Source organism: Triplophysa dalaica, chromosome 25 (assembly GCF_015846415.1).
Source record: "Triplophysa dalaica isolate WHDGS20190420 chromosome 25, ASM1584641v1, whole genome shotgun sequence".
NCBI classification, from domain to species: domain Eukaryota; kingdom Metazoa; phylum Chordata; class Actinopteri; order Cypriniformes; family Nemacheilidae; genus Triplophysa; species Triplophysa dalaica.
Window position 1 is genome coordinate 12,096,932 of NC_079566.1, and position 25,381 is coordinate 12,122,312.

At 35.6% G+C, this 25,381-nt stretch overlaps 2 protein-coding genes across 7 annotated transcripts; both read right to left on the minus strand.

The window, feature by feature from the left end:
* Nucleotides 1-823: 823 nt before the first annotated feature.
* Nucleotides 824-15,820, minus strand: LOC130415899 (nuclear GTPase SLIP-GC-like). 5 transcript variants are annotated; one of them, XM_056741898.1, is made up of 25 exons: nucleotides 15,769-15,820; nucleotides 12,640-12,706; nucleotides 10,731-12,376; nucleotides 10,288-10,490; nucleotides 10,055-10,109; nucleotides 9,714-9,916; nucleotides 9,414-9,468; nucleotides 9,218-9,306; nucleotides 8,386-8,448; nucleotides 7,969-8,077; nucleotides 7,666-7,888; nucleotides 7,395-7,589; nucleotides 7,024-7,218; nucleotides 6,763-6,941; nucleotides 6,622-6,664; nucleotides 6,171-6,254; nucleotides 5,492-5,582; nucleotides 5,251-5,387; nucleotides 4,990-5,157; nucleotides 4,746-4,909; nucleotides 3,830-3,944; nucleotides 3,354-3,462; nucleotides 3,060-3,193; nucleotides 2,839-2,923; nucleotides 824-2,089 (listed from the first exon to the last, which is right to left on the minus strand). In XM_056741898.1, exons 3-25 carry the CDS (start codon nucleotides 11,060-11,062, stop codon nucleotides 2,040-2,042), a joined length of 3,081 nt encoding a protein of 1,026 aa, XP_056597876.1. In that variant the 5' UTR covers nucleotides 11,063-12,376; nucleotides 12,640-12,706; nucleotides 15,769-15,820; the 3' UTR covers nucleotides 824-2,039. The 5 variants fall into 5 exon arrangements, with proteins under 5 accessions (XP_056597876.1, XP_056597877.1, XP_056597880.1 ...); XM_056741899.1 differs by having other exon boundaries at nucleotides 12,640-12,680; nucleotides 15,769-15,819; XM_056741902.1 differs by lacking the exon at nucleotides 10,731-12,376.
* Nucleotides 15,821-18,865: 3,045 nt separating this feature from the next.
* On the minus strand, nucleotides 18,866-22,782 carry LOC130415609 (uncharacterized). 2 transcript variants are annotated; one of them, XM_056741425.1, is made up of 11 exons: nucleotides 22,431-22,782; nucleotides 21,847-22,045; nucleotides 21,499-21,730; nucleotides 21,130-21,412; nucleotides 20,866-21,043; nucleotides 20,671-20,747; nucleotides 20,414-20,594; nucleotides 20,027-20,269; nucleotides 19,737-19,908; nucleotides 19,456-19,592; nucleotides 18,866-19,340 (listed from the first exon to the last, which is right to left on the minus strand). In XM_056741425.1, exons 1-11 carry the CDS (start codon nucleotides 22,701-22,703, stop codon nucleotides 19,225-19,227), a joined length of 2,091 nt encoding a protein of 696 aa, XP_056597403.1. In that variant the 5' UTR covers nucleotides 22,704-22,782; the 3' UTR covers nucleotides 18,866-19,224. The 2 variants fall into 2 exon arrangements, with proteins under 2 accessions (XP_056597403.1, XP_056597404.1); XM_056741426.1 differs by lacking the exons at nucleotides 18,866-19,340; nucleotides 19,456-19,592 and having other exon boundaries at nucleotides 19,756-19,908; nucleotides 20,023-20,269.
* Between the last annotated feature and the right edge of the window lie 2,599 nt (nucleotides 22,783-25,381).

The following is a 25,381-nucleotide window of genomic DNA, read 5'->3' on the forward strand; positions in this document are numbered from 1 at the left end:
AGTGAGCCCTTAAATTACAATGCAGGAGCATACTTGCAAACAGGATCAATATCATGATAGAGTGACAAACATCAGTCTGCATAGAAAACTCTCTCTTTTCTCTCCGTTCTTTTCTTATAACCCAACTTTTGGTGTGAACTGTGATACAGCATACATGTCCCGTGTAGGCCTCGGTTTGCTACAGGACAGAGATCAAAACTGTGTACCAGGCACTAGTAATCTCACACTTGTGTTAGTAGAATAGAAGTTCAGCTATTCCCAAGTGAGAAATCAGAAATTTAACATACAAAATATACATGAACCATGTACACATTTGTGTCGAATAGATTACATAAGATTGCACCTTTTTTACAGCGATTGTACAAATCATGATGAAGCGTCCCCAACTGTAGTAATTTATGTTTCATATTGATCATCAAGTAAGGTTCATATTTCTAAGAAATCTTATGGTTTCTTTTTCAATTATGTACTCTTATATATTTGCATATATTTCAGTCAATTACCAGCTGACAAAAGAATGGTGACTTCTTAAAAATAAAGGTTCCTAAAGGTCAGGTTGTAACATTTCATAAAGAATTCTCGACTTTCACAGATTAAAGATTTGTCTCTTTAATCAAGCATTCAAGTCACTGTCTAAACAAGTTTCTGCCATAATAACAAAAACAAATGCCTTGAAAAAAGGCGGCATTGGGTATTAAGAGTCGAAGGGGCAGGTGCTCAAGCACCCTCCGGTGCCCCCCTCTGCACATGCCTGGGTCGCATCAAAAGATGACCAAAACAAAAGTCTTCCATGGACTTAACTACAAAAAAGGACACAAAGACATGAGATAAAACAGATTTTATTTAAAAGCGTCATGTTTTTTCATCATATATCTGTATTAGTCTTTTTTACTTCATTTGAACATTTTAAATGCCTAAATTCACCAAAAGCACATTTAATAACAATATACAGTTTGCTCATTTTCTTATTTTAAAGTATACAGTCACCCTTAAGACCCATCAGTTCCCTTCACATACTAAAATCTTTTGTTACAAAGACATTAACATTTTTCATCTTTTAAAAAAACTAATATATAATAAAACATAAAATAAAAAACAGTTCTCTATGGAAGCCGCAATGACTTTGCAGTGGTCAATGACTTATGCAGCGCAAAGGGTTAAATCCGAGCGACCGCACATAAATGAATACCTTGAACAAAAATTCACTTTGGATAAAAGCATCTGCCTCATGCAGAAATGGAAAAGTACATTTCGCAAACTGGATATTAAAAATGGTGATAGAAACTAATAAGCCTATTTGACTATATCCATTATAGGGAGATATCAACTCGGTTGGTACAGAATTGCAGGACAGAATATCAAACAAGAAACGTAGAATAATCTGAGTTTAGCTTTAATGCTCAAGCGATTGAATGGAATGTATTATAATGTAAGATAGTGGAAAAAATATGGTTTCAAAACATTTTCTTATGACGAGATGGAGACTCATATCTAATAAAAACAACATCCAACATAAACAACCGTAATATAGAATAAGAATAACAAATGGTTATCTAAGAAATATATGATAAATGAATGTAACTAAAATGTGTAAAGATTAGAACATATATAATGGAATGAGTGATGAATTAAATTAAATAATCTAATATGAAATGTTGAAATAAATGAATTCAACACAAATGTTTGTACTATCAAGTCAGAATTTCCCTTGTAATATACACAGACAATAGGCCCCTTTCACTATGACGTCACTTAATTTCCGCCTTTTCGCAAAGCAGTGTATCATAAACTCCGTCTTGAAACAAACAAGAAGAAGAACTACTTCCGTTTTGCCGTCGCGCAAGAATTTAACAACATTGAAAAAAATTCTGACATAACACTCATTCAATAGGCTACTTATCCTAACACCTTCTCTAACACAAAAAGACACAACAAACTGTTCAACAAAGAATTTGTAACCTTTATCTAGCTTTGATCTTGTCGTAAGTGAAGATTTGACAGCAAGATGTTGTACATCATCTAGGCGTATATATGTGACCTCAAACTGCTGCTGATAGTTTCTCTAGCTCTTGAATCTCTCTGGAGACATCTAGATAAAACACATGAAGAATTTCAGCTTGAAGCATATTAGGGGTGTAACGGTACGTGAACTCGTACCGAGGCACCAATCCACATATTGACGTAATACCTATGCCCTACTCCCTTCGTAGGGCAGAGCCCTAAGAGTTTAGACTATGGAGTGAACAAGGCATTTGCGTGCCATTAGGTAGATGTTTGGTATGCACTTGGCAAAGGAAGCGACATAATTTCATCATTATCTTCATTATCTCTTCGTGACAATGCACTATTTTTCCGTCAGCAGATATCAGTGTTTTAATGGCATAACCTAATTGTTTGCAAATAAACATACATTTATATTTTAAAATGTTTTTAAAGTATACTATATAATATATTAACACTAACATATATATATATATATACATATATACATTTTCATAAAATAAAATGTATTGTTTATTTGCAAACCGGTTTTATGCTTACTGTAAGTTATGCCATTAAAACAGCGATATCTGAAGATAATGAGGAAATTGTGTTGCTTCTTTTGCCAAGTGGATACCAAACATCTACATAATGACATGCAAATGTCAAAATGTCTAAAACTCAGAGGGCTCTGCCCTTCGAAGGGAGTAGTGGATAGGAATCATGGCTGTATTTTCCCCTCGACAGCTCGTGATGGTTTGATAAGAATACGCGTATGGTTACAACACGGAAGTATATTAATATTTCTGGTCAAGATAATTTATTAAAATAGATTTTCATTCAAATATTGTCTCTTACCCAAGAGGTTGAATTTGCAGATTTGTGAAAGCGAGTGGTTCACTGAAGTCTTCAACTCTGATTCCAGAGTTTTCATTATATGCAGCTGTTTGTGCGTAAGATAGTTGGGAAGGTACATGATTTAGATTATATTTCAAGAACATGATCATAACTTTTATGAATCAAACTCATCAGTCATTATTTGTGACATATGTAATTCATAAGTGTGGAAAAAAAAACACCTTCAAGTTGTTGAACATCTCAAGCATTTCTACTTTTGCCTCATTGAACATTTGAACTTTTAACTCATCGATTGTTTCCATTATTGCTTTCTCCATCCTCTGCATGGATCCTTCACCTTTTACCTCTGAAGCTTCTTTAGAAAACAACTTTTTATATTAATTTGTGTTATTTACACAAAGAAACATCAGAACATTGAGACTTACTTGTTTGGGCTTTAATCTAACAGATTTTAAGATGAACTACTTTTATAAAAAACTGTGTCTATGTTTATATTGATATTAATGATGGTTTACTCTTGTAGCCCGGAGCCATTTTCCACTCAATGACTGCATAGATTGTTAAGTAGATTTCCTTTTTCTTTTCTACGATGACTCTGCTGAGTGATGCCTTCAGTTTGTTTTCCTGTTAGAGGGTTCAGAGTAATATTGTTTAAACACAAAATACCCAAAACTTTGTCCAGCTTTTCAACCAAGCTTTGTCCCCTTAGATCACAGCCCAAAATTCTATTTGACTCAATTACAGTCTTTGATTTACCTATATTCTTGTTATACTAGCTGCTGAGGTTCATCTATATTTATACCTGTTGAAAGATTTTGTTGTGCGAATTATAAACTTTCCTCTCTTGGAAAAGACAGAAACCTGTTCTCTAGTGTATTTTCTTTATTAGTCTAATTTGTCCCACATTGTGCATAAAAACAAGTGTCTGGAAAATAAGAATTACCTGTCAGTGTTTGGACAAATAAAAGAACACACTAGACATAGAGCTCACCTGTGTTTGGATGAAGATGTGAATAGGATATAGCATTGGAGTTGTTGGCAAGATGATGCTGAACTTATCAAGCTTGTCCTGCATTGATTTCTCTGTTTTGTCAATATCATCAACACTAGAGCCAAGAAAATGAAGCAAAACATAGTCAAATTTAATATAAAACTCAATCCAGGACTGTTTAGGTCACATGCATTTTTTTTCAAGGACTTTGTGCATGAGAGGCTTAGTCAGACATTATTTTTAAACTTCAGATGTTAACCATTTAAGGGATGATGTATAGCTGATGATGTCACAAGTGATTGAGAATGAAATATTTCATTACTTCATTTGTAACGAATGGAGACCTTGTCTAAATTTACTTTTAGTATAAAGGCAATACAATAAATTCAAATGAGACAAACATTCAGTTTGGTATAGTAATCTGTAAATATAGTATTATATTAAAAATATATTGATATTTGATTTACAAGTCATATAAAACTAGGCCTGTCAACATGACTCAAAGTCCTCGAATCACCTTGCATTATTTGTTTCAAGAGGTCATTATCAGGAAAAAACTGACCTTGGATTGTCATGCTTGGCCAATCAGAATCAAGTATTACAGAGTGCAATAATCTTCATTAGTAATGTTCATTCTGAGTCATTAGTTATTTTTACATTAGTTAATTAATTACATATTTGTAAATTGTTCTATCATTTGTAAATAAAAGGCGACTAATAGTCATTCACCAACATTTTCACTAAATGTTCTAGCTAACAGAGAAGTGCATCCATTTTACTTTGACCTGAAATTCATGTTTTCTTTATATTTATAATAATATAAAAATTTCTATATGAATACACTGAGACAACACGGGAAAATTGTATTGATAACATTTCTTATCTAACGGGGGAAATTGAAAAAAGAGGAACTCACGGAAACATCAACACAAACTCCTTATTAATGCTGTCGTACATGTGTTTGGACAAACACTTGTTTAAATCTAAAGGTGCATTCCAGTTTCTCGGCCAGTAGAATCCTCCTCTGCAACACATGGCTCGAAAAATTCTGTGAAACCCTCTGTTACATTTTGGCCGAACCTGAAAGTAAAAAAGACATGAAGGAAAAAACCACATGACAGCAGTTAAAAAGCAGAAAACTGCACCTATACACAACTTACAGATGATAACATGTCTTGTGTGGTCTTAACACACGATCTCACTGATTCTTCTACGCCCTTTAAGAGACATTTCTTCAGCTTTTCATAAAGACCTTCAAAATGATCATCCAGCAGCTTCAGATTCTTCTCCAGGTCTGTCTGCAGGTCCTTGAGGATTCTGGCTTTTGTCTTAATAAACACACAGTTATACAAAAACATGAATTACAGCATAATTACAGGTATCTGTCTAAACACATTTGCATTGTTATGAGAAATTCATACCATGTTTTTATCTTTATCAAGTTGGACACTTTGTAACAAAGACAAAATTCCTTTTGCTTCATTGATATAATCTCCGGTCAGTTTTTGGTTGATGGTCTTGTTTCGGTTTATCAGGATATCCCTCAGTTTAGGTATCTCTACAAGATCATTTTAAACTGTATTTTGTTATTTAATACTAAAAATATTTCAGCATAATAAAACATCACACTTTCACTTTTCTTTGCGTGATAGGTTACAGCACCTGTTTCAACATTCTTCAGATGTAATTCTTGATCAAAGAATGCTGTTGAGCTGACAGTGAAAACATCAGTGATGAATCTTTCCTTTGATTCCTGTATATTAAAAATAAAAAAATACATCATAAATCATTTCCTTAAACATATAAACACATCTCAACACACCAAATCATGCTAACATTCATAACAAAATCAGAACACACCAGTCTTCCATCAAAACCCAGGAAACACACAGATCAATATAAAACTAATTTTTCAAATGTCACAAAATATACAGTTTTCAACCATGAAAGTATAAGCCAATCACATATAGTCACTACATATGAGATATAATACAGTATTCAAGTAATAAAGAAAATATAGAATTGTTTTGATATAAAGTTGAGGATGTCATTGGGGAATTGTTAACCAAACAGAAATTTGCAAAACAAGCTATTTTGCACTAGCATTGGAAGGATTGGAAGTGAAAGTAAAAAACTACATATATGGAGCCAAGACAAGAAATGCAGCACCTGTGAAAAGTCACATATTTTTAAGAAAGTGTCCGACAGCGTGCTTATCAGACAACCTCTATTTTGTTTGTTTATCATTTTTAAGACAAGATTTGTAAAGACTTCTGAATTATTTTGATATTTAAAGATTTCCACAAGTAAATATAACAATGTTGTTATGATATATACTTACTTCACTTTTAGTACTTTGCAATTTTAGTTTTATTGTTTTCTGTGCAAGGTCATTTCTATGAAGTATGCACTTTGTTTTCACATCCTTAACAAAGATCAAAACGTTAGAGATTGTAGTAAAACATGTAGATGAATGAGGTGGAATTTATATGTAGTATGAATAAAAAATACTTTATAAATAATATATTATGCACTAAGTACATTTGTTAATTGGAGATCATTTGATTTTCTAACTGTTCACCCAATAAAATACCACTGTACTCTAGTAAGTGAACTAAAATAATTGTGAAAAAACTATTTGTGACACAATGAGAATCATACAAACCTTTAACACCAAACCAAAAGCATGTAGTGAGCTCTCTTAAACAGTCTTTGACAGCAGACATTAAATATGAAACACTGAATATTCAGTATTAACTAAATAATAGAGAAAATAAGCTGTAGTAATTTACCAAACCCTGTCCTGAAATCTGGGCCTCCGTAAGCCTTACAGATCTGAACAGAAATCAGTAAATAGAAAAGTCAATGTTTTATAATAATGGCTCATTCATTCATTTTGCATGATGCAGTATGATAGAGCTTCTTATTCTCACCTGAGGTATTCTGCTGGTTTCATATCATCAGTTTTAGTACAGATGAAGTTTATATGTTTGCATTCTCCTCCAGGTCCCAAATCTTCAATGCAGTGGTCTAATATTCCCCAAGGGTCTCTGTCTGTAATCGCTCGCTTGATGTCACTTACAATCCACACAGCAGAGCACTCTCTTATTTTCTAGAAAATAAATAAACGGAGTAAATTGTTATACTCTACTGTTATTAAAAAGATATGTTGCAAAATGTTACGGTATGTTTACAGTTTTCCAGAGGTCATCTCTGATCTTGTTGCAGTCTCCAGTCCCAGGAAGATCAATGAGGACAATGTGCTCCAAGAGTTCACGACAGTTTGGGATTTTGATCGTCACACTCTTCACAAGCGGCCAGTAACAGCCACCAGGATTTGCTACACTATTTTCTAAATAACATACAACATTGCTGGCAAACGCAGACGGCTGTAAAGAGAGTCAAAAAATATTATAATTAAGAAGAACACATCTTACGGTATACAACAACATTTATTATCACTTAAAGCTCTCATAATAAATAAACTAGTGGTTTAGAAAGACAAAAGTAGAGAAAGGTATGCTCATTTCCTTTTTATCATGACATATTTAGCTTTGTAACTTACATCACTGCTTGATATGATCTTCTTTCCTGTAGACAAATCATTGAAAATTTCTTTATATCTATCATCTCTCTTCAGCTCCTCTAATGATTTCTCTTCTGCCTCAGCACCAAACAGGGCAGTGATCCTTTCTTTAGTCATTTCTGTTAATTGGTTTTCTTCAACTTCATTTGATAGAGCAAACTCCTCATCCCATTCCTGCCAAAGAACAAATTGCCAATTTCAAGTTGAATTTCTTAATCAAAGACAAATCATTTTATATCAACAAACAAACCTCTTTAGAAATGAGATCAATCTCTGCTATGTAGTTGGAGTCATTCAGATTTGCCTCCACTTGTGTTATAACAGCTGTACATGCACCACAACCACCAGATGGGAGTAAAAACTGATCTCCCAGTACTGCGTTTAATAAAGAGCTTTTCCCTTCTCCTGTCCTGCCAAATATCCCGATGGTTTCCTTCTTTCTGGTGTCTTCATTCATTTTTGAAATGGCATCCCTGTACATCATGAAAGAGGGCATATGTTAGAAAACTGTTGTCAAAGTTGCAAAGGAATCATAAATATTTGAAACACTTACAGAATGTGAGTTTTTATTATAGTTATAGTTGGGTCTGTGTCCTGGATTGCCTGAACTTTTACATTAATTTCGTCCATGATCTGCTTTGGTTTCTTCTTTTCATCCATATCTGTGTTTCATTAAAGGTATCAAACTAAATTAAAGCTTTTTGCAAAAATAATTTCTTACAGTTCATTATAATTGATGGGGGTGAGTAAGCACGCTCATATTCAGTCGAAGCTTAGCTGCACATGTATCCGTACAGAGACATAAAAAATAAATGGTACAGTACAAGACAGAAAACAGGCAATCGGAATAAAAGTAAATGAAAAAAATGTGAAATTCAAATGAGTGTGCCGGGTATAACCATTCACCCCCATCCTCCATGACCTCTACAGAGGAACATTGTCAGGTAAATAAAATTCAGAATTGACTTGCCTGTGATGAGTAGTGACTGCCAGCTGATATCCGTTGACTCATCATCACGTTTTCTTTTAACACCTGTCAAGAATTTAAAATAACAAATATCTTCCAAAATGACCAAGCTGTAACGCACACTAACATACATGAATGAAGTTTTATGAAAAAGTATGTTATACCTTGCCTAGTGACTGTGTTGTTGATGTAATCAGAAAAAAATTAGAAATGTGAAATGGATTTGATGCATTTGTTTAGTTCACCCTAAAGGAGGAGGGGTCTCAAGGGGACTGAATCCTCCTTTCAATTCAATTCAATTTTATTTATATAGCGTTTTTACAATTTTCATTGTTGCAAAGCAGCTTTACACATACATCATAATAAAACATTTAATAAATATTATACTAGGGCAAAATTAAAGAGTTTATACAATATTAAGATGCATAGTATTCATATATCTTGTTAACTGATGTCAGTGGATTGTCAGAAAGTGTCAATTATTCAATCTAACTCTATTTAGTTTAGGCATATTATTATCTTAAATATTGTTTTCAGGAATGGGAGCCTAAAATTTAAATATACCCGACCAATTTGCAATAATACCAAAACGGAGGGAAAAAAAGAGATATCTGTCCAATATTATTCTGGTTCTGGATGACTGTAAATTATGGATGTAGTTCTCATCAGATGAATTGCCAAGCATCATTAAAACTATTGTTTTTCCATGATTGTTATCAATTTAGTAAAACAAAGAAAACAAACAAGCAGATCTGTACTCTGGACAAACATCATTTTTACACTTCAGAAGCCAAAGAAAGATATATAAAATTCTTAGAGAAACTGGTTATCTCACCAAAGGTTTGAGTGGATTGTGATGTCAGCGCCGTATGGATTGGATTTATTGTTTTTTGTTTTTCAAAACACCCAAGAGAGGTAGAGGGCCTAAATATATATGCATTTATATTGTATATTTAATATGTTACATTTTATAACTATAAGTGATTGTATAAAATATATTAAACTTAAGAATCTAAATATTTATTACTTACCATTCCATCTGCTCACCAACTGCTTCACATTTCTCTTTAGCCTGCTTATAAGCGGCTACAAGACATGCAAATATTTTATTATATAATGCGAGTACTTTATAGAAAAGATATCTTAATAAGAAAATGAAACATGATTGATTATCAGTTTGAAACATTGTTAAATATTGTTTGCCTGAGATAAGCTGCGGTACTGCTGTGTACTCTTCTTCATGAATTTACTTTCAATGGATTTATATCATCATATGAACCTCACTCCATTGATCATTGATTGTACACAATGCATAAAAAGTAAATCTTCACCATATTCTCCATGAAAGACCATATGTAATTGCTTCCAAGCATTTATTCCTCTTGCAGGTTCAAGTCTGTTCTTTATAACGTCTAAGCACTTCTCTGGTGTCTTGAATGGAGGCCAGTGACATTGTGTCTTGTTTTCATTTAACCAGTTTGTTGGTATCACAGTCAGCTCTTTCGACTCTTGCAGGGTAACGGCTGCATACATACTGTGTGAATAACAAAAAGAATATAAACTGATTTCTTTTTTTACATGAGTTAACATTATAATATTACATAAGCATGTTAAATAATAAAATATTAACTTACAGGTTTAAACAAGAATGATTAAGATGTTTATTACTTACCGTTCCACCTGCTCACTTACTACTTCAGGTATCTCTTTAAACAGCTTATATGTGTCTACAAGATGAACAACAACTTATTAGATTGACAACTTTACGGAGAAAGAGGAAACCATAATATGCCTTTAAATGTTCTCATAATCATCAATTTGAAACATTCTTATTAAGTTTTCCTGAGGGCTGAATTTGTTCTTCATGCATTTACTTTCATCTCATTTTACAAATTAAATCTTTACCATGTTCCCAATGACAGACAATATTTAGTAGCTCCCAAGAATGTATTCCTTTTGCAGGTTCAAGTTTGTTCTTTATAACGTCTAAGCACTTCTCTGGTGTCTTGAATGGAGGCCAGTAACATTGTGTCTTGTGTTCATTTAACCAGTTTGTTGGTATCACAGTCAGCTCATTTGACTCTTGCAGGGTAACGACTGCATACATACTGTGTGAATAACAGAAATAATATTTGTTAACTGATGTCTTGTTTTACATCAGTAAACAATATATTACAAAAGCATATAAAAATGAAACACAATACTTTTTTAAATGAAAGAAAAAGTCTCTGTGACTACAGTATACGCAAGGACAAAAATGTAAAAATGTTTAATATTAAGGTATACTAAGACTTTTATTTATGTGGCAAGTTTATTGAAACCTCGGAAACTGAGTGTTTTTAATTTACATTTTGCGTGTAGCTGGTGGCAAGGTAAAACAATAGAGGATGTCATCACTTTCATCACTTTCTTCTCCATCCCAAACCTCAGGCTCACTTCCCACGCTGGTTAGATGAAATGGTTCACTATTTCCTCTACGTATCATCACTATGTCATATTTTTCATCAGTGCTGTATGTCACAATGGCATGTACCTTAACTTGGTCCTCAGGTGGAAAGCAAACTATCACACTTAGTTTGAAAATATAAAACATGTGCTTTTCTAAACCCTGAAACAGCTGTGAGGCGTAGCATTTTAGTGCTAATGTTACGAGTACTGAGTCAAAGGACAACCCTGACATGGCACAGATGTGTCCGCTACATTTCCAACAAGGCTTGTCGCTGCATGGAAGTCTTGAAACAAATTTGGATTTGATTGTCTTTGCCTGTCCAACTCTTCCGTAATATAATCCAGCACTGTCTGAGTGTGGAGTGTTTTAGGAGTGATCAGGACAGTAACAGACTCTTTTGGCATCCGTCCCTCTGACTGAGACTCCAGGAAGTCGCCTAGGCGTCTTGCTAGAATAGTTGTGATGATGATGTAGTCAACGTTAAAGAAGTGTTGACTGTTGTCATGTGGTCTTCTCACAGATTCATTGAAACGTCTCTCTGAGCAGTTAAATGTACCACTGAGGATCATGTTGTAGAGCATCTTTATGTATGGAATTACAACTTGAATGTTCTCTTTATAGAAGGAAACTGGTATTCCGTCTGGTCTTGGCGTGTCTGACACTTGAAGGGAATGTAAAGCTGAGACAATGTCAACCTCACTTAGTTCACTCTCCTGAACCGATGATAAACACATCATCTCTATCCCTAAATGATTTTTATGCCTGAGCAGTTGAGTGAGTGATTGTATTTGGAGATTCTTCTGTGAAGTGTCTGTGGAGACGTTGTTGATCTTCAAGAACAAGGGCTGATGGTCAGGTCTCTCTAAATCTCTGATGTCACAAATTGTGACACGCCACATACATTCTTCTGGAATGAAGAAGTAATCCAGTCTTGAGGAAATGTTGCCTCTGTGGTATGTATAATTCTGCTTTACAGGGTTTTTTCTTCTCCAGATGTCGACCAGCTGAAGACACGTCATAAACTTTTTCACACAGGAAAACAGCTTGTGATGGACTCTGTTATTTTTGAGTTTGTTGGTTTTACTTTTCTTGTCAATAAAGGGGTTGAGAACAGTGTTGAAATCTCCACCAATCACCAGCAACCCTGTGGTCATCGACTGCAGGTATCTTGCAAGTTTTTCAAGGGTTTCTGTGTCAGTTTGGTGGTTATAAACAGTTACAAGTGTGTAGAGCTGACCCTTCAGTTTACATTTTAACACAACATAACCTCCATAGTTATCCTTTTCAACACTGATGAATTCAAAGTCTAATGTTTTCCTAACAAGTGTAGCTGTTCCTTTTTGGGATGGGGTATACTTTGTATAGAAAATATGCCACTCATCTTCTATGCGGTTTATGATATGATCATCTACTTCCCCAATGTGCGTCTCTTGTAAGAAAACAACATCACTGTTACGTAGTTCTGTCAATTTCTGCTCTCTCTGTTCTTTAAGTCCATTTACATTCCAGGTGATGAACTTTATGATTCCTTGATCCATCATTTCCCTGGCAAAACAAAGTGAGGGAGGGTAGGAGATAGGAACAATCGAAAACTATGGATTTAATATGGGATATACTTAAAATCTTAAAAATAAGGGTTCTTCGCAGTGATGCTGTCAGCCTAATTCCCACTGGTCAAGAACATTGTAGTGGTGCGGCAGTTGTCCAAAAGTTCACAAACAGTATTCTGTTGCTTAACCTTTTCAAACTAATATCTATTACCCCAGAATGATCTTAATGATACTGTTGCCGTTTAGGGACATGCTTACCTGTCTTCTGTGCTTCTTTCTTTACAGCAGTAAAATCCAGTCTAGTTATAAAAACAAAATGGTGTACCTGTGATTATAAAAATTTAGATTTGAATCATCTTTCAGTATTACAAGCATCTTATATACCTTTACCGTCCTTAAAAACAAAACATGACACCTAAGCAGCACAATGTCGTTCATGGAGACCTTAATGATACAAACGTAATATAAAAACCTTGAGTTAACGGCCTTTAAGAATACAGGCTTTTATGAAGCAATTCTGTAATTCTGAAAATAAATTCTGTATCGATCACTTTATATGGAGCATAGAGCTGCATCTCTTGTACAGAAACACTGTCAGTGGGAAACCTCAATTTAACAATATTATTCCCATTATTATTTTTAGTTTTGCAGACACAGAACAATTTTTGTAAGTCCCTAAAAAAAGAGTAACTAACTTACATTTTTTTTGTAGACATGATTTCATCGTAACAATAATACACCACGCTGAAGAAAATGTCTCATTTTCACAATACTGTGTGATTCTTTCCTGTAGCTCAGTGGTAAGAGCAAGGTTGTGGGTTCGATCCCAGGGGATTACATATACCTACGTATAAATGTATAGGATAATGCAGTGAAAGTCGCTTTGGATAAAAGCGTCTGCGAAATGCGTAAATGTAAATGTAATGTAATGCTTTCACATATTTAGAGGTGGGTCGTGTAACGGCACTCCCTTGACTAATATTTTTCTCATCACATTCCTCAAGTTTATTGAAGGATGTTGTGAAGGCTTACATTTACATGTATGCATTTGGCAGACGCTTTTATCCAAAGGCAAACAAAATCTGCGAGTAGAAGGAAGCAACTTGCTTTCTCACCTTACTCATTTAATACGGATGAATCGCACTAGAGTTCATTTTTTTTCTTGGTGCGGTTCGTTTGGTCAGGTGTGAATGCAGCAATCTCAATCGAGTGCGCAACAAAGGCGGAAAAGTTGAAAAGGTCTCTGTACACTATCAACCGAACCCTGGAGCGGTTCGTTTGTGGTGAGAACGTGATTCGACCTATAACAGATTGTTATGTTTTTATTATGTCACAATTTCACATCAAGCTTATAATTATCATTAAATATTCATAACCCATCAATATCATATCCTATATTGGTTTTAAAAAATATAAATATTCAAATAGCATTTGTTATTTTTGAATAGGAGGCTAGTTGCATGAAGCCGCATTTTAGATTTTAGATCAGCGAGTGTGGGCAGGATTATTTCCGGTCGTTTTACACTATATGGGAAAATACGTTTTTTTTTGATGAAAATAAGAACTGATATATCAGTGATATTACAGAAAAAACTCTTTACAATGCCGAGTACCTGGTTAAGCCAATACAACTATAACAGAAAAAAAGACTTCCAATCCATCCGGTTTATTCTATAATCCATGCAGATGTAAGGTTAACCACAATCCATATAAACAAGTCATGTTATGTATACATAAAACAGAGTGTGTATTGAACAATTCCACAGATGTTATTTTGACAGTTGACAGGAATAAGTTATACTACAATGTTCATTATTTTTTTAGATGATAAGAGATGAGAACCGACAAGCCTTGTGAAACTCAAGCTAAAGATCCTTCCAGCAATCTATAAATGCAACGGGTGCTTGATAAAACTGCACAAATGTTCATTGTTGATTATTGATTATTATAGTTGACTATCAATGTAAAAATAAAGGCAACTTGCACTCATAAGTGTGACCCAGTGTGTAAAAAATCTAGTTATTAGTGAGGAGCATCAGAGTTAGATTTTAACCATTTATTTCAATATAATTTACTGTACATTTTTGAACACTAGCATCTGCCTTTTTGCGGTGTTTATCTCCAAAATGAATGTGTGTTTTGAATGTCTCGGAAGAGTTAATGATTCAAATTGGCGATTTGAACGAGTTTGTTAAATGATTCACTAACTCAGTGGAAAATTGACGCCAACTACTGGCCGTTTTAGTTCTGCATTTAAAGTATGCCTAATATTTCCCTTTATAAAGACTCCTGTACCAATCAAATTTGTCCAACATTTGAAATAGTTCCTACGAGAAAAATGATCTAGTGTACTTTCGTATTTACTACAGTTAACTACTAAAACTCATTCATACTAGTGTTTTTGAGTCTTATAGTAAATATTTAAGTGTACTCTTTATAGTATTTACAAATAACTAAATGTAAATGTATTTGGTACAATTTATCCAATTACTACAGTTAATACAACAACATATTCTATGGCTAATTAAAATACAGTTTACTATAGTAAATACATAATGTTTAATCTAAATCTGTGTTTTTTGTATCGATTTGAATTATATGGCACAGCATCGTGGTACAACTTGGTATCGAGATACTTCAGCTGGTGTAGTATCGTAAAACATATTTATGGTACCGTGACAACCCTACTGTATACATATATATACATAAATAAAACTCTTAACTGACTGATTTAGACAGTGATTTACAAAACCAGCAAGTCCCCCAGCTTTCTATAGAAATCTTGCTTGCAATAAATCTTTCGGAATATCTCTCTTGATTACATATAGAGGCAAAGTCATGCATTCGTGAGTGTGGTGATGCTCATGAATTTTTGATCTGGGACGGACGAGTATATGGGGAGAATCAGAGTATACTCACTACCAAAAAACTACACTAAACCACTGCACTCATCGAACACACTAACTGTAAAAATGCGTGCAATGACTAACCAGCCGTAGGAAACATTGTATCAACTGATTAACCATTATTGCCAAATACCTTGCACAGGTAATGTCATAAATGATGATAACATGAGTCACGAAGCCCTCTGCAGACGTTAGAAAACACAAACCTTCATTCAGACTGAAGAAAAAATATATGCACGTTTCTACTACATCATAAACAGACTAGAGGAACAAGCTACGCATCAGTTCAAAGCAAAACGCTTGAACGCTTTACGTCAGCTGTGGTTAGACAGGAGATACGTGAATTATTGTTTAATGTTCATATTTCATCGCTTGTAGGAGAAAGTATTTAGCTGAAACTTAACCGATATTACAACCACTACATCATGTGCGGTAACATTTTTTTTATTGATGTAGTGTAAATCGACGGAAAGAAAGTTACCTTGTCAATCTGAGCACGACGGATGGAAAGCAAAACATTCGGCGGGTGATGCAGACACACGGAAATAGGAGGTACTTATGAGTTTACGTTACATGCACAACCTTCGTTCGTACAAAGACGTCGCTTTGTGGTCATAACATTAATTTATATCAAATATAATGTATTTGCATGCAATGATGATGTAATATTAATATAATTCTATTTATATTTATACCATTTATTACGTAATATTTCATTCATTCGTTTAGTGTTATTCAGACTAGATTAATCAGGCCAGAATGTCAGAGCTGAGTTCATTAAGTTAAAAATGTTACGGCCAATAGTCCTGAAATAATAACATAAGAAGCTTTTATAAATGTGCATTAGAAAAAAGCGTTGTGCATTGAGACAAAACTGTGTCACTGTTATATTGGTGGGCATGTCAGTGCAAGTGGTTATCAAGTAAAAGGGTTAATAAATGGTATGATTTTGGATTAATCATCCTTCCCGATGCTGATGGTTTTTTTTGTTGTTACTTGACTCCAGGGGCGTAGCAAGCTTTTCAAAAGTGCGGGGATAGATGTGCTTTGACAATAAAAACGATGAATGAAATGACCGAAGGGAAGGGTACAAAAGGTATAACATATATAAAAAGCTTCCCATTTAAATGAGTGATACTAGAAAAGTAAAACACATTCGGAACACACAGGAAATAAGTCAAAACTCTGTTGTGAAAATACACAACAGTAGACTTGCTGAAGAATCAGAAATACGTTAATAATCCCATGGGGGGGGGGGGGGCGGTGGTGAGTTTGATAGTGATATGGGTCTGCAGGACTGTGACTGCTAAAGTTTGCTTATAAAAAAACTTTAAAAAGACGCACACTCAAAGCTTTTTCTCTGGTGGTATAAATAAAGTAACAATTTAATGTTTTTAAACATTAAAATAATATACACTTTCCTTTTCATAGTTCTTCACTATGACAATTTGTCCATCCTCCTCGTCAATTCCCGTTTGTGCAAAACTGCGGGAAAACTGCAGAAAAAGTGCGGGTGTTGAACCCTCTCATAGGGAAAAGTGTGGGTGTTGAACCCTCTCATAGGGAAAAGTGTTGGTGTTAAAACACATCCCCCACATGTGTGACGCACCTGCTTGACTTCCATAATTTGTTCGGTCACATTTAGTCTTAAAAAACAGGAATGCAACACAATGTACTACACAACCTTGCCTTTCTACAGTGCAACAATACTGGCTGGGGCGTAGCAAGCTTTTCAAAAGTGCGGGGGATGGATGTGGTTTGTTTGTTTGTTAACAATGAAAACGATGCATGCAATGACAGAACGGCACAAAAGGTATAACATACAAGATATAAAAAGCTTCCCATTTAAATGAGTGATACTAGAAAAATTTAAAAACACATTCGGAACACACAGCAAATAAGTCAAAACTCTGTTGTGAAAATACACAACAGTAGACTTGCTAATGTATCCGAATCAGAAATACTTTAATAATCCCAGGGGGAGAAGACAGTGATAAGCTTGACATGGGTCTGACAGGACTGAGACTGCTAAAGTTTGCTTACTTGCGCCTTGAAAAGGGGAGATATTAAAAACGCCCACACAAAGCTTTTTGTCTGGTGGTATAAATAAATGTAAGAATTTACTGTATTTAAACATTAAAATAATATAAACTTTTCTTTAGTACTTCAACAGGTACAATCAAACGTAATAGGTAAGTATCCACAAAAGTATTCAGCTAATCAAAAAAACAATGCTCAAAATATCAAAATCAATAGCACTGGCAAAAAAGCCATAAATACACTGCTTAACAAGGACAATTTGTCCCTCCTCCTCGTCAATTCCCTGCCTTCTTCATCACAGTTACTTCATACATTGCATGCCACTTAAATAACCGAATTTATCTAGCATCTGAACAATATCCTAATTTGCAATTGGCAATAGTCTAAAAAACGAAATATAATTCAGAAAACAATCGACATATCAACAAAACAAAAAACTGAACATCTCCTCAAACACATATCAAGGTTATTAAAAACCTCGAAAGCATAAACACTCATTCAAAGTAACCGGAAAAGGGAGATGTTAAACGAGCTGACCAATAAAACTAACACAGGGGTTTTTAACCGGTGGTCCGCGGCCCCCTGGTGGTCCTCGGCGGCATTGCATGTGGTCCGTGACATGCATTCCAGCCTACCTAGTTTCACTATTAAAATCACTTTTTTCCATAATTTATTTTTCCAAACATTTCCAGAATATTTGCGCATTGGTGTGAATACTAAATTTAATAAAAATATTTAAAATCATTTGAGTTGAGATTCAAACATTCAGGACAGATGGACAGGCTTCTGCTGCATGCTCTTCAGAGAAAGCTACAACTTCGGAGGAAACAGGGAAGCGTAGTGGGAAACGAAAAAGACAATACAGTGGAGATTATGTTAAATATGGATTTACAGTGACGACTGACAAAACAGGAGAGGAGCTCCCACTGTGTTTCGTATGTTCAACGTTGCTTTAAAATGAAACCATCGAAACTTTCTCGTCATATGGAGACACATCACAGCTTCTTGAAGGCCAAGCCTATTGAGTATATGCAACAGATGTTGCTTGATTTCAAAGGACAGCAGACGCTCATGAGAAATAGTGCAAAAGTCAGTGAAAATGCACTGAAAGCCTCATATCTGTTGGCTTTCAGAGTTGCACAATGCAAAAAGCCTCATACAATTGCAGAGCAGCTGATTTTGCCAGCAGCCCCGAAATCTTACTAACAGGTAAGGAGGTAAATATACAATTTGTCGACAGATTTTAGATTTTTGTAATGAAGTGAAAGTGACCTACTACCCGACATGTGACCTCTGCATTTTGCCCATCCAAAGAGTAGTGAACACATTCACAGCAAGTCGTTAACACGTACAGCCGGAGCAGTTGGCAGCTATTACTGCAGCGCCCGGGGAACAAGTAGGGGTAAGGTGCCTTGCTCAAGGGCACATCAGTTGTTTCCCACCGGCCCTGAGGATGGAACCGGCAACATTCTGGCTACGAGTCCGACTCTCTAACCATTAGGCCACGACTAAACCCATCATAGTGTTATCACATATCATCAAACTTTTAAGAAATATGTTTATTTTGTAGGCAAAATATAAATACTAATGATTACTCTCAGAAATAATATTGCAAGGACAAAATATTGCACACTTGTAGGAGGTATGTGTTGACCACAACACAAGGTAACGCATTACTGATAACATACATGTAATTTTCCACCACTCTTTGGCAGACATTTCAGGTATCTCGCCGTTTTGTTAGTTGAAGCTGTGGGTATCGGCAGACATGTGCGTGTGGTCATTCCAGCACACATTGTCCTGTGCCAGGAAGTACAGGGAACTATGTTGGCTTCCGGCTACCGCTGGTTTGAACCTAGAGACATGTCGGGAACCGACATCCTCATTTGCTGACCATTCAGACTGCACTGATAGGTAAACTTGGGACGGAAACTTTCCGTAGCTCCTCAACAAAGTTGTCAGGTTTGTCAAAAACTTCCAGGAACAGCATTCTCATCAGGTCACTGATGTATTCTGCCATAAAAAGCAACATTTGAAGTATATTTCCATTTACGAACAGAAATGGAAAACTATAACTTTTTAAGTGTGATACTTGTAATTAAAACAAATTTTACATTTCTTAACGTACCAAAGGTGGGCTCAGTTTTAACTGGCTTGGCTGTAGGTTGCCCCGTCCTTGAACTAGGATGCATTATCCTGTATACAGCTAAGCCCTCCTGTTCGCGATCTGCATTCTCATTGAAATGCATTGCCGCAAGATAAAGCCTATAGAGATCAATTGAAAAAGGTAATAAATTACTGAGAAAAAATCTAGTAAATTTGAAAATAAGACCATAATTGTATTTCAATATTTTTTTTTGTTTTGATTAAACTGATTGATTGTTGCATAGCCAAGTGTTCATTTATTACCTGCATAACATTCCAACAAAAGGATAAACAACATTCTTTGGGTTAAATCTCAGAATGACGCTGTGAAATGACTCAAAAACTGAAGTTTGATGTTGGTGGCTCAGCTTTGCCACATCTTCGAGAATTCTTTTGTTCAGGAGTAGCTTCTCTATTTTATGAAGTACCATTGTACCTGTTATAAAATACAATAACAAATGTTACAAATACAGACATGGAGCGTATAATTAAGACTGCATAAATAATCAAAAATAGTTTTTTTGATTCACACAAAAGAAATAACACTCACACACCCGGTCTGAACCATTTACTTGGGTCTCTGGACACTCTTTCTAAATGAGCGCACTTGGGGAATAGTGGATCGTCATGAGTGTGGATGTTCTGAATGTGATTAAGGAAACTCTTCCACTTTGCAATCTTCTTGGGTCCTTCCTTGGAAGACATGGCTGACCAGTATATGTGATTTTTTATACCTTGTGACCACTTTCGCAGCAACTTGCAGTTTCTTGACAATTTATCCAGTTTTTTGGATAGTTCTGAAATTACAAGTACAATTGAACAAAATACAAATAATAATCCAACAAACTTTTGAATAATGGTTTGAAGTAACAAAATGAGAATGTGCGTTTCAACAATAGTTTTACGTGACACTTATACATGTCAAATTAAATTCCATTTACCCTTCTCGAGGTGCCAAACATCATAGAACTGTTTAACATTTCTCTCCCTCAGATACTTCTCCACTTGTGTGTTGCGATCAGTCACAATGTAGTCCACATGCAACTGGTTGGACTCAAGAAGATCCAGACCTCTTCTGAGTCCCTCCTTCTCCATGTGTGCACTGCCTCCCACTTCGATGCTCTTTGACAAATCAAAATCAATTGGCAAAATTGCATAAAAAAAAAAACAGGAAGTGTTTACTGGAAAAGACGGTTACCTTTAGTAGTTGAATGTCCAAAATTGTATTGCTTTTCAGATGGATTAAAGTGTAGCTGCCATATTTATCAGCATGTCCTAAAGATATAATTCCGTTTTTAGTTATTATGGCACTCTTTTTGAAGAAAATTATTTGATTTTACATAAGGATGATTATAACATAAAGCCAGCGTGCAATATTTTTTTTTTTTAATACCTGGAGAAAGGGCACGCATATCACCACCCAATGGAATTTCACCCTGCCGTTGTAGTTGCTGGAACATGGCCTGCTGATCCATCTTCCACTTGTGATGTATGGATGGTTCCAGAAACAAACGAGCATGCCTTCTGAATGTTTTGTACTGGTGTATTTGAAGATTCATTGCTCTGCAAATCTGTAAACAGAGGAGATTATGTAACAGGGTGTACCCTTTGTGATTTAGTAAACATTCTATTCTGCACACCATAATCCAATAAATACCTTTTTCGTTTGAAGGAATGATCCACCAGTAAAGTAAACCGCCGCTGACATTTGCAGGTTTCCGACCGGGGTACTTCCTTTCACAGGCTGGCTCTGCCATTTTCTATTATATTGACAGTTTTTACAGACCTGACTGAATGACACAAATGTCCCAAGCCGACGTCGCTGGACATCGCAGTTTCGCTTGCACAAAGGACACGTTTCGAAAAGCTCTCTTAGAGAGCTTTCAAACACAATGTACTTGGCATCAGTGTAATTACACTTTATAGCTCTCTCCATCCCGCTAAAAATAAGGACAAACCATAGAACATCAATGATCGATTTAAAGCAAACAGAATGAAGAAGCAACTCAAATTAACACAACATTACCTAATTTCAGAAGGCTCTGCAGCAGAGTCGCCAGGCTCGTGTGTGGAATCATGAGGTTGTGGAATATCTGATATATCTTCTTCATCCTCTTCCGGCAATTCCATACGAGGCCTTTTAGCAGGTCTCGCACAATGTCCGGATTTAGAGGCCTTTAAGGGTGTAGTTGGCAGATGACTCCGTGTGTTAACTTGTGGAGTCTCCATACTAGCACTTAAATCTGTTGTCTGTGTGCCTGACAGAGGAAAGGGGATTTGTATTTATTCATCACGGTAACTTTTACATTACAGAGACTTAAAATGACAAAGAAGTAAAACTGGTAAAAAAACATTGTACATATAACATACATACCCTTGCTCCGTAAGTGTCCCGTATGTTTGGAAAAGGAGAACTGTGTGCCTGTTGTCTTTTGCAATGGCGTAAACCTACACTGAGTGCCTACAGACGACTTCAGTGGGTTGGCTTGCACTTCGACAGACACAGCAGGTCTATGTTCGGTTTGACACTCAGTGTGCTTGATTGACGGCATGGCCTGGCTGGTAGAAGTGGTCTACAAATAAATGAAAAAAAAAACTTCTGTGTTATCATGAATTTCACAATAATCCTATTATATAGACAACATGAAGGGCAATGCAGCACTCTGAAATCATGCTAATATTATTCCTCATCTACTTGCTGTTTTTAGTGGCTATTTACCTAGACAGGTTGGAGTGTCAAGTGCGTGGTGGATGATAAGAGCAAACGGTGTAGAAATGGTTTAAGAATAAATCTATGGAAACTTATGGTTGTCAACAAACCACATTTTAACTATACACGATGTGTCTTTACACAATCCCTAGATAACTTGTGACTCGCAACATGTTTGTGTCCTTTACATTACATGCACCACGATTGCTTGCAAAAATCTGACATTTGAGGCGGAATTTATTACTTACCGCCTGGAGTTCGGACTCTTGAACGGGATACTTTATTGTAGGGACCGCTCCATCATCCAGTTGTAAACGATTTGCAAATCCAGCTTCGAATTGGGCCTTGTTTGTGAAACAATCGTCAGAGAAATGCTGGTAGCAAACATACACGTTTTCGGAACTCCGTTTCTGGCCGGGGAAAACAAATTGCATCCATTGTTGTCTTAACTCCGTGTTCTTTGGGAACCTGAACAACGATTTCTTGCCCTCACAATCAAAAACACACTTCCTTTGTGCCATTTTTTATTCTTGGGCTAAAAGTAAATAAACTCTTTCAAAACAGCGCTGTCGACGACTTCTTCTTGAATGATGCACGCTGATTGGCGTGCTCTTCTTCTTCTGTTTAATGACGGTCGGCATCCAACATTAAGGTGCATTACTGCCCCCTAACATACCGGAGTGTGGGCCTGAGTCACTTTTTGGTTCCAAATAGACTTTTAAAAATCATGTTTTTTATGATGTTAACGTGTTTTAATTGTGTTTTATTGTGTTAGTTAGCGGTATTATTTGAGTGATTATGGCTTAAATGAAAACAAACCAAATGCATTTTGATTGAATGCACATTCTTTTTTTTCACAGAATTAAAAAAATCATGATTTTAATTATGTTATCGTGTTGCGTTTTATGTGTTAGTTAGATGTATTTTTTACCAACTGCAGTATGATTTATATTAATTGGAATGCACAATAAAAAAAACTTTGTTTTATGTTAATAACGCAGTTCTCATTTTGGAACCAAACTCTTCATATATATTCGAATTATTAATTCATTTTTTTCTCGGGTCATTTATTGAACTTCAATTGTTAGGGCGTGCTTTTCCAGAAGAATTGTCAAATTGACTTCGAAAAGTTGTTACGTATTGGTAATTCGTGTTTGGTAAAAGCAGAACTTTCCATAACCCCGTGGGGGGTGTCTCGAGCCCAGAAATACTACGTCATACGTCCAACTCGTTTTTTGACAATTGGACCATGTTATGCATGAGAGGACAACACGTTTAACAGTAAAGTTAGAATGCTTTAAATACACCCCCCCCACCCATTTTTTTAAACAATAAACTTAGAATTTACTCATTATTAGTTAATTATTACTGATTATTAACCTAGTATTATTCGATTGAACGTAGATAATGTTTATCCTGTGGAATTATTTAATTTGTAAATTTAGATGGAAAACAAACTTATGTTGGTACAGAGAGTGTCATCAGTTGTTATGTATGATTTTTTAAATACAGTGGTGTGAAAAAGTAGTTGTCCCTTCCTAATTTTTTGTTTTCTTGGCATATTTGTCATGTTTAAATGATCCAGATCAAACTAATTGTTATATTGCACAGTGTAAATAGTAAGAGTACATACAAAATAAAGTTTTTAAATTATTGTTTTATTTATTAAGGGAAATAACAATCCAAACATTCCTGACCCCGTGTGAAAAAGTAATTGCCCCCGAAACCTAATAACCAGTTTTGCCACCCTTGGCGGCAAGAACTGCAATCAAGCGTTTGCGAAAGCTCTCAATGGGTCGTTCACATCGCTGTGAAGTAAATTTGGCCCACCCTTCTTTGCAGAATTGTTTTAATTCAGCCACATTAGAGGGTCTTAGAGCATGAACAGCCTTTTTAAGGTCATGCAACAGCGTTTCAATTGGATTTTAGTCCATTTATACGTGGAATTGCTGGTGTGTTTTGGATCATTGTCTTGCTGCACAACCAACGTGCATTTAAGCTTGAGGTCACAAATCTACATTCTCTTTTAGGATATTCTTGTAGAGCGCAGAATTCGTGGTCTATCAGTTATGTCCAGTCGTCCAGGTCCTAAAGCTGCAAAGCAGCCCCAGACAATCACACTACCTCCACCATGTTTGACTGTTGGTATGATGTTCTTCTTATGAATACAGTGTTAGTTTTATGGCAGATGTAACAGGACGCCCCCCTTTCCAATAAGTTAAACGTTTGTCTCGTCAGTCCACAGAATATTTACCCAAAAGTAATGGGCATCATAAAGATGTTTTTTAGCAAAGTGAGGCAAAGTCTTTGTTTCTTTTTGGTCAGCAGTGGTTTTCGCCTTGGAACTCACCCATGGATGCCATTTTTGTCTCTTTCTTATTGTAGAATCATGAACACTGAGAGGCCTGCAGTTCTTAAGATCTTGTGTGTCTTCCTGGAGGAGTCGACGTTAACCACTATTCCATGCATTCTCCATTTGTGGATAATAGCTTTCATTGGGGTTTGCCGGAGTCCATAAGCCTTAGAAATGGCTTTGTAACCCTTTCTAGGCATATCAATTACTTTGTTTCTCATCTGTTCTTGAATTTCTTTAGATTGCGGCATGATGTGTTGCTATCTGAGATCTTTTAGGCTACTTCAGTTTGTCAGACAGGTTCTACTTGAGTGTCTTCTTCATTCAACAGCCTGGCAGTAATTAGGCTTGGGTATGGCCAGTGACATTTAACTCAATTTAAGTTACTCAATTCATCACAGTTAATTCATGATTTACCAAGGGGGCAATTACTTAGACACATAGGGTCAGAAATGTTTGGATTGTTTTTTCCCTTAATAAATAAAACTATTTAAAAAAATTGTATTTAATTTGGTTGTCTTGGAGTAATATAAAAATGTATTTGATGATATGAATCATTTAAAGGCGGGATGTCTGATTTCTCATAGCCGATATTCATGTTCAAATCACCAAAACAGACACACCCCTACCCCCCTCTTTCGCTTTCGTCAGCACTCTGCTCGACTAATGTCCATCCTGTGCACTTTGCACCTTACTGCTGATTGGCTACAATGTTATTTTGGTACTCGCCCCGACTTTTTCTAAATAAGCTTAATTCGAAAATCGGACACCCCACCTTTGAGCATGACATATATGCAAATAAACAAAAAATCCCGAAGGGGCAAATACCTTTTCACACCACTGTAT

Coding starts and splice junctions, on each gene's coding strand:
- LOC130415899 (XM_056741898.1), bottom strand. CDS start 11,062: ATGTCAGGGTTGTCCTTTGACTCAGTACTCGTAACATTAGCACTAAAA. Junction 7,889..7,968: donor ATAATAAAAACTCACATTCT/GTAAGTGTTTCA, acceptor CATGATGTACAG/GGATGCCATTTCAAAAATGA. Junction 6,942..7,023: donor GAGATGACCTCTGGAAAACT/GTAAACATACCG, acceptor TTTATTTTCTAG/AAAATAAGAGAGTGCTCTGC.
- LOC130415609 (XM_056741425.1), bottom strand. CDS start 22,703: ATGGCACAAAGGAAGTGTGTTTTTGATTGTGAGGGCAAGAAATCGTTG. Junction 20,748..20,865: donor TATGCGTGCCCTTTCTCCAG/GTATTAAAAAAA, acceptor TTATATCTTTAG/GACATGCTGATAAATATGGC. Junction 20,595..20,670: donor TGGACATTCAACTACTAAAG/GTAACCGTCTTT, acceptor GATTTGTCAAAG/AGCATCGAAGTGGGAGGCAG.